Below are 13,356 nucleotides of genomic sequence, written 5' to 3'. Positions count from 1 at the left end.
AGTGAGAGGACTGATTGTAAATAAAAATTTTACATAAATAGGTAAAATTAACTTTTTTTATTTAGACACGTGACTTTTATAATTTTAATTTTTCTTAATTAAGATTAAATTATCTTCTTTGTTTTTTAATTTCATCGAGTGTTTTTGCACTCAATAAATAATAAGAAAGCAATCTCTAATCTAATAACGTAGCTAGTCAATCATAAAAGCAAAAACTTCTCTAAACATAACTTTATTTTCTTATATACATGAATCTAACTATCAGGTAATTAATAGGTGGCATGTCCCATAATAATTGAGGCTTTTCTTACAATTATGGCATTTTAGAACATTTTCTTCTTTTGCCTTTTTACATTGTTTTGTGTTGAAGAATGAAAAGAATCAATATCAAATGCTGAAAAGAAAGCTTCCAACGTGATTCATAGTTTATATCAAAGGATAAACCACTTGCAGGTTTGGATTTTACTATTAAGTTTCTAATAGTTGATAATTGTGCATTGTTTTGGTTGAACATATATGTTAAGTTAATTGCCACACAGAATGCAGTGCAAGAAAGTATTGAACAGAGGAGAAAGCTAGAAGAACATATACAAAATTTAGAGGTCAGTTTATATTTTTAATATTGAAATTGTTTTTTTTTATTTTATTTCCCCAATTGCATCACTGATGAAGGAAAGCTATATGTCTTTGCATTTGTTAAGATTTAATTATTGTTATTGCTCATTGGTTATTGTTTATGAAGAGTGAAAATGTTATGCTGAAGAAAAAATTGCAAGAACAGCATAAACGTGCTCAGTTTCTTTCAGAGGAGTCTGACAAGAGTCGTGAGACTGCACAAATTGCCAAAAGAGACATTGAAGAAGTAAGACAAAAACTAAAAGAAGAACATGAACATGCCCGAAGACTTACAGAGAATTTTCGTAGAGATGTTTTAGCTGCTGAATCTAGAGCTGCTTTTGCTGAGGTACTTATTGATGTCTCAATTGTTCTGTTTGATGGTTCTGGATATTTCTCATTTAGGTGAAAATTTTCTGGATCTTATAATTTTTACTCTTGGTTTGATCTATTAGGAAACTCTCAGTGATCTTCAGAGGAAAATCATACTGTCAAATTGTGATAAGGTGAATATCTTTTCGGCTTTGCATTATGTGTGTTTCTTCACATCTTTTACTTGCCTAGGAAACATAAACATAAGATATAAGGTGGTGTTTTCACAAACATCTTAATTTAATCCAAAATTCCAAAATAAGTTGGATACTTTTGAGGGATGTTCTTGTTTGGTATATAGCATAAGATCATCATGGGATATATGATGTCCATGGATTAGAAGTTGGCTACAGGATTAGAGAGGACAAGGATAAAAATAATCAATCTTGTGTGTGTAGCAGGATTATCTTGACCTCTTCTAATCCTCCATTTCTAAGCTTGAAATAATTTTATATGAAATGTAGGTCTGTTCTATATGCTTGACCAATGAAAAGGACTTAGCCTTTGGATGTGGACACATGGTAAGCTCTTCCAAGTACATTATTATTATTATTATTTTGCATTGCACATTCTAACTATAATGGAATTCTCTTGCAGACTTGTAGAGACTGTGGATCAAAATTATCAAAATGTCCTATATGTCGTGAACAGATTAGAAACTATATCAAGCTATTTCCTGGGTGATTTATTATTCATTTGAATTACGTTATTTTGAGGATTTCGAATATATTTTGTACATATAATCCAGTAATAAAGCTTTTAACTATTACATGCAATCTCCTTCATACCTCTCATATTGTTCTAAATGTGCACTCTTAGGTAATTTATACCTTGTTCAAGCTGTTAATGTACTCTTGGAAGAAACATGTACGAACACCTACTCAACTATAAAGCAACTATACCTTGAGAAAATGTTGCGCAAACAGGTAAATGTTCCTATCAACAAGTTACGACCATTAAAACGTTGTCCTCAAATACTACGCAGAAACTGTTAAGATTATTAACTTCCAGTTATTTAGGCAAACAAATATGATGAGTTGCTTATAAATAATGCAAAGAAAAGGGAGGAAAAAAAGAGAAGAGAGAAGGAAGATTCTACAGCAGTCAACTCATCAGGATGAGATTAAATTATGAACTAACCTAATGCATTCGGTTTCACATGTATTGTTGTTTATGCTTATTTTATCCAATTTCTTTATACTTAAACTAAATTTGTCAACACTCAATTCTCATTCAATCTTTATTATTATTATTTTTTTGGAAAATCTATCTTCAGTAATGATGCAACTATGCAACTTATAGGATTAGGAAAGCATTAGAACATAATAAATCTGTTAATTCAATAATTGATAAGGAAATTGAGATTAAGATTAATCCTACAAAATCTTAAATTTAGTTTTCTCTACAAATTTGATAATTTGCAATCATACAATCACTTATGACGCAATTGGTTTGATCTTATTAGCAATTAAAAATAGTAAAACAAATTATTGAAACAAAAATAAAAAAAGTTGATTTTCTCAACTCTTGTGTTTAAAGACAAAAAAAAGGAAAGAAGGATAAAGAAAGAATGGATTAAAGGTAGAGAATGAAGATGAATGCATCAAGAAGTAAAGAAAGTAAAATAATAAAGACGGAAAAATGGGTTTGTCCAATGAGATTGCCATAAGCACGCTTGACAACATGTAGTGCTTTGCCTTTAAATTTGAATTATTGTAGCCTAATTTGGTTAAGTATAATATCGGATTAGCCTAAATTTGAGTTTTTCTAAGCTTGCACATCATTTGCTCAAATTAAATCTGAACCCTTTTGATCCAACTTGCTAAAGTTTGCTGCCTATAATAGGCCAGTCCAAATGGGTTGAGTGGTCTGTTTCACTAACTCAATAAGAAATATAGATGAAAAGATTAATCATGTATCTCATTCTCTTTTCTAATAATAAAATATTTATATTAATAAAAAATTTGGGACCAAGCCTAATAAGAGAACTTTTAAAGTCTTGAAATCTATTAGGAAGGAAGGTCACCTCATAAGAGACACTAAAGAGAGTCACAAATATATTAATACTTAACTATACCTAAATGGAGTAAGTTAATGCAAGTTTTCACTTGAATAAGCAAACTTATCAGTGCGCCAATCATTTGATTGATTAAGACATTAAGTGGTGCATGCTAAACATTATAGAATACTTATTTTAAAAAATAAAATAATTAAATTGTGCAATATTGTTAATACTAATACTAATAATCTTATTATAGAGTTAGGACATTTCAATTTACTGTAACATATTTTTTAATTTATTAGAATAATTAATGTTGTTATTAATTTTTTTTTTTTTTATAAAACAACTCTAGATTATATTAGGCAACATGATAGTCATAGATTTTTATTGTATTAATATTATAATTTTTAGTGAATTTTAATTATTTTTTTGAAATTTTTTACTAAGTGATTAAAATGTTCTTGGCTCAATAGAGAAAGTTCTAACTAGAGAATCAGATAGGAGTGGGCAAACAATCGACACCGAAATTTCAAACAAAAAATCCAAAAAGTGAAGAAAGATAGCAAGTGATCTAAGTAGATGTTAGGTGAGATGGAGGCAAAAACATAGTTAATGATAGTTTGAATCTAGCCAATACAAGTGCTTTTTTAATATTATTTTATAGGAAGAGATGAGAATGTGATATTTTTATCACTTGTTCACATTCATCTCTCTAAAAAAACTCACAGCTCTCTTTCTCTCTCTAGTATCTTCATTTTCTTTTTCGTTTCCAAGCTCATAAATTCCTCTTCTCATTATCACTCTTTCAAAAAGTCATTCCAATCAACTTGAGTCTTTGTTTAAGGACTTATATTCTCAAGGATAGGTAGATTGTTCCTTGAAAACTACTCTTGTTTAGTTTTTAGAGTCAAGTATAATATATTTAAAGTTCTACTCAAGTTTTTCTAAATGTTCGTTGAAGAAACAAATATTTAGAGGCTTATATAATATTTTAGAAAATTTAAAAATAATTATTTAATATTGATAATTAGTAGTAATAATCTTGTTACAAAGTTAGTAGGTTTCATTTGTTGCTTTAATATATTTATATTATAAGTTGTGTAGTGCCACATTTGTGACTTGGTTTTGGGCTTGAAATAGATTTTCAAGCATTGAACATAGTGATGCAAGATAAAAAGTGGAACCCTCATGACTGTGACACTTGATGAATGTTAAGCTACTTCATGGTGTGCAATATTCAGCATCCTGACACGTGATAGCTTCTGCAATGCATTGTTTAATGTTAAGTTATTTTCATCACTGGCAACACAAAATCGTGACACATGACAACTCTTGCATTCTTGCAATCAATTCTAGCCTAACTCATTTTCTTTTTGCCACATGTAAATATTTTAAATGTTGCACAATACAACTGAGAAAACAACAATATCTTTTTGCACCGTTAAATGACACATTTTTAAATATTTTTTATATCTAAGATGTATTTTTAATATATATACACTCAATTTTATCCTATTCTATTTTTATATAAACAATAGCCCGTAGGGAGATTTGTTCTTCGTTCATTCCCAATTGAGATTTCAAGCTCAAACTCATGAAAAGTTTGGATTCTTTTCCCTCCACTGCACTATTTTCCTTTATTGGTTACTGAGAAATTTCTCCGATTTCTTTTGGTTAGTAAGTTATCAATATTTATTGTTTCAATATAATGTGTATGGCTTGTGCATTTTTTTTCTTGCATCTTAATTTATTGTTTCAATATGATGTGTATGGCTTTTGCATTTTAGTTTTTGCGTTTGTCTCTGCTGTCAAGATTTGATTTTGACTCTTAACTACATCATTGTTGTTGTTGAGAAGCATAAATATTTTTTCCTTTATTTTATCTATGATGTTTATTTGCATAAGTTTCCTTCAATAAAACAATAAAACAAAAGTTGTCCAATCAAATAGCATCTTGAAAACCAAGATTAATCCAAGAAATTTAGCTTAAGTGAATTAAACAATTGAAATTAGTTATAAAAAAAAAAGTGGGAGAAGGGGTATCTTGGACCTACATTTATCTCAAAGCTTCTAAAAGTGTGTGGAGGAATTTAAACATAGCTAGCATTATTAATCATCTAATTTCCATAAACTTGCTAGAATTGAAACTATTTCCACATTTAGCTGTATGTAAAATGGGTAATTGAGCATATGTAGTACATGCACTTATAAATCTCGTTTGCATCTTTGATTAGATAAGTTTATATCTCACTATTTTGTATCTTAAATTATTTTGTAATGATTGGATTGATTTATAAAGCATTCGAAACCTTTTTCCTTTTGTAAGATATGTTTGTAGTAATGTTTTTTTTTTATTTGTGTTAAGTTTATTAACATGCTTAGAACTTATTTACTTAACCACGATAATATAGTTTTACCAGTTGCAAAGTATATTATAAATTTTTTTTTGTGATAAGACGAAAGGAAGTTTGCAAACCTTAATTAGTCATTTTATGGTCACCATCGTATTTTTTAAAATAATATACTGGATGTTTCCTATTATTTTAAGAATTAGAAATTTAGAACAGCAATAGAAATTGTAGCGAAAATAATGAATGTTGCTTAAGCTATAAGTTTTACCTTCTTTTATTATTTTTGTCATTATATAAAATTTATGCTTTTATTAATCATGTTTTAAAATGGGTCAAAAATATTTTTAAGTACATTATTTTTATTTTTTAAATAAAAAAATAATAATAACAATGTATAAATCATTCTGTTATTCACATATTATAAAATCATGAGAATTGCAATATAAATACTAGTATCTCGTATATTGTAAATTATTTTTATTTTTTAAAAGATTGATATTTTCTTATATTTTTATATTTTAAAATAAAACAATTTTTAGAAAAAATAATATTTAATATATACATTATTTTATTATTCGTATATAATAAAATTAGACATGTAAGAATTTTTTATAAAAATAAAAAAAATGAATTTTATCTTAAAATTAAAACTTAATTAAATATTTTTAATTATAAATTTTTTAATATTTATTTTAAAAATAAAAAAATTAATTAATATTTTTTAATTCACATCATAATTTGTAATTGTCATGTATAAATTCTTCTCTCATTAGCATATTATAAAACCGCACAAAATATGAATGCAATACACTGTATAGTTTCATATTAATGTGAATTATTTTGAATTATATTTTATTTAAAATAATACATATCTTTTTAATTTTCCTATAAAAAATAAAATAAAAATAAATTTTTAAATTCAGTTGCCATATAAAAATAATAATATATAAATTATTTTATCATTCATTAATTAATTTTGTAATAACCTAAAAATAAAAATAAAAACATATCTTTCACTTGATATTTTAACACTCTGAAATAATTTATTTTTATCTTGATAAATCTTTCAATAATTTTTTCATTTCTACTGGCTTGCCCTTAGTAAATTGTTTTAAAAATTGTATTATTTTAGAGAAGAGTCGGAATACCACTTGTGTATGCTACAACTACGTCATCGTTGTTTTCTTTACTGTAGGGGACCTGCTTTTCTCATACTGAAATAATTAATAATAGTATTATTTTGTTTCATTTCAACATTATATATATATGAAAAACTATATTTAAAAAATTGTCACTATTTCATGATATATTGACTGTTGAAGTTACTAGGCACACTAGTTCCCGCTGCAATAAAAATGAGCAGTTAATAAACTTCAACAATGCATCACTTTGTACTATTCATTTGTTCTGAGAATTTTGATTAGAAGAAGGTAATTTTAATTAGTTTTGGTTTAATAATTGTCATGTTTTTAGAGTTATATATATATATATATATATATATATATATATTATTGTGGAAGAGAGAACCATGGAATTTGAATTTGTAGGAGTCGGTATCTTTTTGAGTTTCTAAATTACAGATATATTGCATACATATCGCGTAATTGAATGAAATCGCTTAAAATTTCAATCGTCATTTTAATTTAAAGAAAGTTGGCATTCCCATTTTTCATTCAATTGCTCAAAGCCTATTGTTCATCAAACATACACATTATAAGCTCCACTTTGCATAGAAATAATATTTTAGACAAATCAAAATAACTAAAGAGGTACATAATATGGGAGAAAGAGAAAGTAGCATTGAACAAGAATCACAATAAAGGATAGATCAAGCTGAATATAAGTTTAACACACAAACCCATCCATGAATGCTAATCACTTACATAAAGAGCTATTTTCATTGGACACTCTTATAACAGCTATTAAAATGAAAAAAAAAATAAAAAGACCAAGTAACACGCTAGCTAATTAACTAAATATGATAAGCGTTTTGAGGGTCTCTTTAAGCCAAGAAGGACAAGGAGCAATCCAAGATAATCATAATTGTAAGAGACCTCAAGTAGTTGAAACTTATTCAGCGTCCATGGAGGGTATCTATACCAAAAATCAGTGAGAAAACTTCTTCTGACAATTGCCTTTTGGTGGCTGAATGTGTCAAAGGAGAACTTTCCATGGTACATTCCAAACCCACTTTCACCCACTCCTCCAAATGGGAGACTATCCGCCGCATACTGCACCACAAATAAAGTCATGCACTACTGTTAAGTATCAAAATTCAAATACTATAAATGAACTGGGATCATAGTTATTTTTCAATTTCGCTTAAGCGAAAAAAATAACACTAAATGCATGGTGCAGTTAACGCTACAAATGCTGAGGATCTGGGCCCTATTATAGATAGAGTCCTACTTGTAGAATTGCATCGTTGAAAGTCAAACTGCCAGATGATGTTTCAGCAACCATTCTTCTCTGCAGTGTTTTATTTTTGGTGAAAACATATAGGGCAAGAGGCTTAGGCCTTGAGCTTATGAATTTAATACTGTCCTCAATCTTCTCCACCTGCAAAGTATTAACGGGCCAAAAAGTATTGGTCAAGTAGGAGAAAATATAAATAATATTTAATGCACCAATGCTAAAGGCTGCTAACTAAGAGCTTGGTTACTTTTATGCACTGCTAATAAGAAATAGTAAGTGTTATCATTATTGATAGAGTATTGGTTAAAAAATTAATTTTTTTATTTAGAAGTATAAGAATATATATATATATATATATATATATATATATATATATATATGCACCTCATAAATGATAATAACAAAATTATTTATAATTAGTAGGATCCTAATAATATATTGAAATTCAAATTTTGGCATATATGATATGAGCATGAATCTTACAGTAATAATTGGAAGCAATGGGCCAAAAATTTCTTCAGACATGATTTCTGCATCAAGGGGGGGATCCACCAAGATTGTTGGCTCAATAAATCTGCAGATTCAAATAACGCTGTTCTCTGCTTAGTAAATTTTGTACAGCCAAATTTGTCTGACTTTTTAAAGGAATTACGTCTTGTATTAATTAATGCTATAAATTCATATACCAATACTAAATACAAACGAAAATCGTTTAAGGAAATAAAAATAAATACTTTTTTTATTAAAACAGCTTTGTTAATATACTTTTATCATGATTTTCAATACACTTCCACTGTAATTTTCAATAAAAAAAAAGGGTTATCATTAACTTTTTAATCAGTATTCTTAAAATAGTTATTAGTAGGACCCAATATACATCAACGAAAATGTGTACAAATATTTTAGAGAATCTAGTGTGAAAGGATTGAGTGTATACAAGTTTTCCTCGTCCATTGAACCACCATAAACCACTGATTCTTTGACCTTTATATCAGCGAGAAGATTCTTCAATCTAAAAAAGTGGTGTATATTAACTATCCTCGCAATAGTTTTGGAATGATATGGGTTCTCTCCAAACATTTTTTTAATCCAGACCTTCATCAATTCCACCTAAAATAAAAACAAGAATAAGCACATGCTCCAATAATTAAATACTACATATTATGAAACACAGAACAGAGAACCCCAAATATCTAAATGTTAAGGGATATATATATTATACATATGTATACCACTTTTGAACAGTACCCCCTTTCTACTAGGACATAGTCGATTGCTATGCATGCTTGACCAGCACAAGTCCCATATTTCCCGACAATAATTCTCTTCGTAGCCACCTTTTAATTACAAGAAAACATGATTTTGTTAATTAAAATTAACAATCAACTTAATTAATAAACGGAAAGAAACTTTTGGGTTACACCAGTACTTATTAGTGCCCAAGTCTCTTCCATTTTAATTACAATAAATCAACCACCTCTATATCCCAAGAAGCTGAAAGAGAGTCAACAACTGCAGGGCATTTTCCACCCAACTCTAGAGTGACAGGTGTCAAATGATTCACGGCAGCATGCATCACAATCCGTCCCACCCGTGCACTTCCTGACATTGCTTTTTGTACATTAACAAAATCTCCAACAATGGAAGAAGAAGAAGAAGAAGAAGAAGATGATCTTGGCATGTTAAAAAAAGAGAGAAAGAAAGTTATTTTGTTTACCTGTGAAGAAGATCTTGTCCCATCTTTGCTGGAGTAGTTGCTGGGCTTCTTGTGGTCCTCCTTCGATCACTCTAACGGCTTTGTTATCCAAGTAAGTGGGAAGATTAGAAGCAAGAAAAGAAGAACATGCTGGAGACAACTCTGAAGGCTTTAAGACTGCAGCATTTCCAGCAGCTACTGCTCCTATCAGTGGCTCCAAAGAAATTCCTGTGTTTTTATAAATCGAGAGGATGTTGACTTTGGTTCATATAGTTGAAAAGTCGCGTAAAAATGAACCTGATTTTGTTTCTAAGTATATAACTCACCAAAGGGAAAATTCCAAGATGAAATAATGAGGACTAGACCGAGTGGCTCGGGAACAATTTCTGCACTAGTAAGCAATGCTATTTGTGGCAATGGAGCCTATCAAAGTTAATTTGATCGTTAGAGAATTAACATGTTTGTTCGTATGCACAAAGGGTCATGCCATTTTGCTTCAAACAAAATTTTCTCATGGTGAATATTTTGAGGGAACAAACACGTATATCTTGCCTTTTTGCTGGACATCCAATCTTTCAAAGACTTCAGTGCAAGATTTAATGTCTTCATCAACGTTCCTATCTGCAAAAGAATTTGTCAATATTTAGGGTTGTGGCTGTAATATATAGTAGTAAGAGATATGTGAAAGATAAACCTCGTCTCTAAAAGCTTCAATTTGATGTTTCCCTAAATCAAGCATGAGGGCGTTCATGATATCTTGCTGTTTTTCCATGAGGAAACGACGCAACCCTTTGAGTTGTGATTCTCTCCAAGACGCTTCTTTTGTCTTTCCACTCTCATAATACTCCCTCATGAGACGAAGGTCTCTCTCCAAAGTTGCCATGGTCTCCATTGTGCTTAACCTCTGTTCAAAGCAGTATTTATATTTGATCTACTTACCCACTTCGGAGACTGATTCAACGTTCATAAAGGAAAAGGACCCTTTACATTCTGTCAACCACATGTTTTTATGATGGAGCTAGGGGTTTACGTTTAACTAGGCAATGGTTGATCTTACCACTATTCACTGGCAAACAACATTAAATATGCAAACAGACACACCTATCCTTTCTGCACTAAAATTTTTATAGGATTTGGCCTTTTTCTCTTCATATAATAATGAATTAGGTTCAGAAAAGAAAAGCTTCTACTTCCATTGTGTATGACTGAAAACACGGTAAAAAGCAATATAGTTAATTGCGGTTAGGCACGTTTGGTGGTTTACGATGGATCCACAGGATGCGATGGTTAAACATGAGGAGGTTGGATAATAGTATGATAAAGTTTATATACGTGTTACCTCACTCAGAGAATAGGATTATAAATATGTAAAAAATTGATAAAATTATTTTTTGTTTACATTTATTAAAATTTTTTTTTTTACTTTGTATAAGTTATTAATTTTTAATTTATCAAAAATATAGAGATAACTTAATATATTTTTAATTTTAAAAATATATAAAAATAGAGACAAGAGAGGTGAAAAAGAGATAATAGAATAAATTAAGAGTATTTTAAAGAAAATAATTGTTATTTATCTTTTCTCTTTTAATTTGGTCATATTCTCAAAATAACAATTACAAAATAAAATAGTTAACAAAACAATTTAATAGCTTATCAAGTAAATAATTGATTAAGAACATATATAATATATTATCATATTTATTATTATCCTAATTACTAAATGGACCCCTAAAGTAAATATAATTAATATTTATTTAAATATGGATAAAAAAACTTGTTAATATTATTAATAGGTCAAGATATACTTAACATACATAAAAAAAATTCTATATAATAAAGATAAATAAAATAAATACAAGAAGTCTATCAATTAAATAAACAAAAAAAATAATTTATAAATAGAGACAAGAGAGGTGAAAAAAAGATAATAAAATAAATTATGAGTATTTTAAAGAAGATAATTTTTATTTGTCTTTTCTCTTCTAATCTGGTCATTATTTAATTTACAACCACTGCGATGTTCATGTATTTATATTTATATTTTGATATTTATTTTATTTTATTTTTACTCTCTATTTTTATTATATTATTTTATTTCTCATTAAATGTATGCATTTAGTGAGTGTATAATAATAATTTTCGGTTTACAGTTGAAGTTTGGAGGTGCGTGTGATCCACTCCTTGTGTGGGTGCGTGAGTGGGGTGGGTGAAATGGATGGTGCATAAATGTTTAGGTAAAATGGGTTCATCCTCGACACAACATGTTGCAGTCCAATAAATGGATTTCCTTCTTCACTTCCTAAATCGGTATCATACTTTAATACTTTTTAAAAATTTATAAAGTTAGTTAAAGCAGTCAGTTTTTAACTTTTAATTATAAAGTTAGTTAAAATTTATAGACTTATTATGAGAACTTTATAATTGTATAAATAATTTATGAAATATGTAAATTTATGTTAAATGATTTAAAAGAATATATAATATTATATTTATATAACATTAAAATTAGATATAATATTCACTAAAATTATAGCTAATAGAATAAGAGATTATCTGCTCTTATTGATTTCTAAGAATGAAACTAGTTTTATTCCTGGGAGTCCCTTATCCTTCAAGAATTCCTTCATTCCTTTAGCCTTCTTAAGAGCATGTATGCTTTTATGATTTTAAAATTAGATTTAGAAAAAGCTTATGACAAATTTAGGTAGAATTTTATTTTAGATATTCTTATTAAGGTTGGTTTTGATTCTTCTTTGTCTAATCTCATATATGATTGCATTTCATCCTCTTCTATGTACCTAAATTGAAATAATAAACCTTCTAAATTTTTTAGATCTTTTAGAGGAATCAGACTAGGAGATCCTTTTTCTTCCTATCTCTTTGTTTTATGTCATGAAAGGTTTGCTCACTTAATTTAGGATGAAGTTTTTAATAAGGATTATATCCTCTTTTCTTTTGGTGGATTTGGCCCCAAGTTATTTCATCTATTCTTTGCTGATGATATTCTCCTTATTGCTAAAGCTGACTTGCAACAGGAGAATTTTCAGAAAGTCTTATCATCTTTTTGCTCTACTTCTGGTCTTAATATTAATATTAATAAATTCTCCATTTTTTTTTCTAAAAATACTGATCATATCCTCTCCAATATTATTTGTGATAAACTTAAGATCAAGTCTCAGGTTCAATTTGGAACCTACCTTGAAATTCTTGTCAGCCATCACAAACCTAGTAGGAAGAATTTTGCTCATCTCATTGATAAAATCAAGAAAAAATTAGCTTCTTGGAAATTGAATTCTCTGTCAATGGCAGGTAGAGTCTCTCTGGCCCAATCCTGCCTTATGAGCATCCCAACATACACAATGCAAGCCTTAGTCTTTCCTGCTTCACTGTGTGATGAAATTAACAAAATATGTAGAAATTTCATATGAGGATCTCTGGGTTAGAGGAAATGTCACTTAATTAGTTGGAGTAAAATTTGTAAACCTAAGGAGTATGGTGGTTTAGGCTTTAAAGATATTAGACTTCTTAATAAAACTTATTTGTTAAAGTTTTGCTGAAAGTTAATTAATTCTCCTGATGACTTATGAGCCCAGATCATAAGAGGCAAATATAGGTTTGATTTAGGTCATACTCCTTGCATTAGTTTCCTCAAAAAAGTGTCCCATTTATGGAGAGGGATAGCCTCAGTCTGGCCTATTTTTTCAAAGGGGTTGGGTTGAACTCTTGGAGATGGTTCCACTATTAAATTCTAGACAGACATTTGGCTCCCCCTCTATCACTCTCTCTTTAATAACTCTCTGTCTCTTATTCTAGAAGCATATCTGAATAATTCTATAGCCCTTTTCTCTTCCCAAGGCGCTTGGCAGTGGGACAAGTTCAAAGACTAGCTTCCTAATTCTATA

At 28.9% G+C, this 13,356-nt stretch overlaps 2 protein-coding genes across 2 annotated transcripts; one reads left to right on the top strand and one right to left on the bottom strand.

Moving 5' to 3' along the window:
* The first annotated feature begins 354 nt into the window (after positions 1 to 354).
* On the top strand, positions 355 to 1,704 carry LOC113866032 (E3 ubiquitin-protein ligase RGLG3-like). The gene is made up of 6 exons (XM_027500923.1): positions 355 to 453; positions 540 to 602; positions 743 to 964; positions 1,071 to 1,121; positions 1,452 to 1,508; positions 1,585 to 1,704. Exons 3-6 carry the CDS (start codon positions 755 to 757, stop codon positions 1,669 to 1,671), a joined length of 405 nt encoding a protein of 134 aa, XP_027356724.1. The 5' UTR covers positions 355 to 453; positions 540 to 602; positions 743 to 754; the 3' UTR covers positions 1,672 to 1,704.
* A 5,365-nt stretch (positions 1,705 to 7,069) lies between these two features.
* On the bottom strand, positions 7,070 to 10,372 carry LOC113865157 (aldehyde dehydrogenase family 3 member F1-like). The gene is made up of 10 exons (XM_027499541.1): positions 10,146 to 10,372; positions 10,004 to 10,072; positions 9,778 to 9,874; positions 9,473 to 9,679; positions 9,233 to 9,357; positions 8,988 to 9,092; positions 8,693 to 8,865; positions 8,239 to 8,329; positions 7,750 to 7,899; positions 7,070 to 7,571 (listed from the first exon to the last, which is right to left on the bottom strand). Exons 1-10 carry the CDS (start codon positions 10,341 to 10,343, stop codon positions 7,305 to 7,307), a joined length of 1,482 nt encoding a protein of 493 aa, XP_027355342.1. The 5' UTR covers positions 10,344 to 10,372; the 3' UTR covers positions 7,070 to 7,304.
* Positions 10,373 to 13,356: the final 2,984 nt, after the last annotated feature.

Source organism: Abrus precatorius, unplaced genomic scaffold, assembly GCF_003935025.1.
Source record: "Abrus precatorius isolate BTA unplaced genomic scaffold, Abrus_2018 Scaffold4, whole genome shotgun sequence".
Classification (NCBI taxonomy): Eukaryota; Viridiplantae; Streptophyta; class Magnoliopsida; order Fabales; family Fabaceae; genus Abrus; species Abrus precatorius.
This window is presented reverse-complemented; position numbering and strand designations above follow the sequence as displayed.

Coding starts and splice junctions, on each gene's coding strand:
- LOC113866032 (XM_027500923.1), top strand. CDS start 755: ATGCTGAAGAAAAAATTGCAAGAACAGCATAAACGTGCTCAGTTTCTT. Junction 965..1,070: donor CTAGAGCTGCTTTTGCTGAG/GTACTTATTGAT, acceptor TTGATCTATTAG/GAAACTCTCAGTGATCTTCA. Junction 1,509..1,584: donor CCTTTGGATGTGGACACATG/GTAAGCTCTTCC, acceptor ATTCTCTTGCAG/ACTTGTAGAGACTGTGGATC.
- LOC113865157 (XM_027499541.1), bottom strand. CDS start 10,343: ATGGAGACCATGGCAACTTTGGAGAGAGACCTTCGTCTCATGAGGGAG. Junction 9,875..10,003: donor ATTGGATGTCCAGCAAAAAG/GCAAGATATACG, acceptor TAACTTTGATAG/GCTCCATTGCCACAAATAGC. Junction 7,900..8,238: donor CATTGCTTCCAATTATTACT/GTAAGATTCATG, acceptor AATACTTTGCAG/GTGGAGAAGATTGAGGACAG.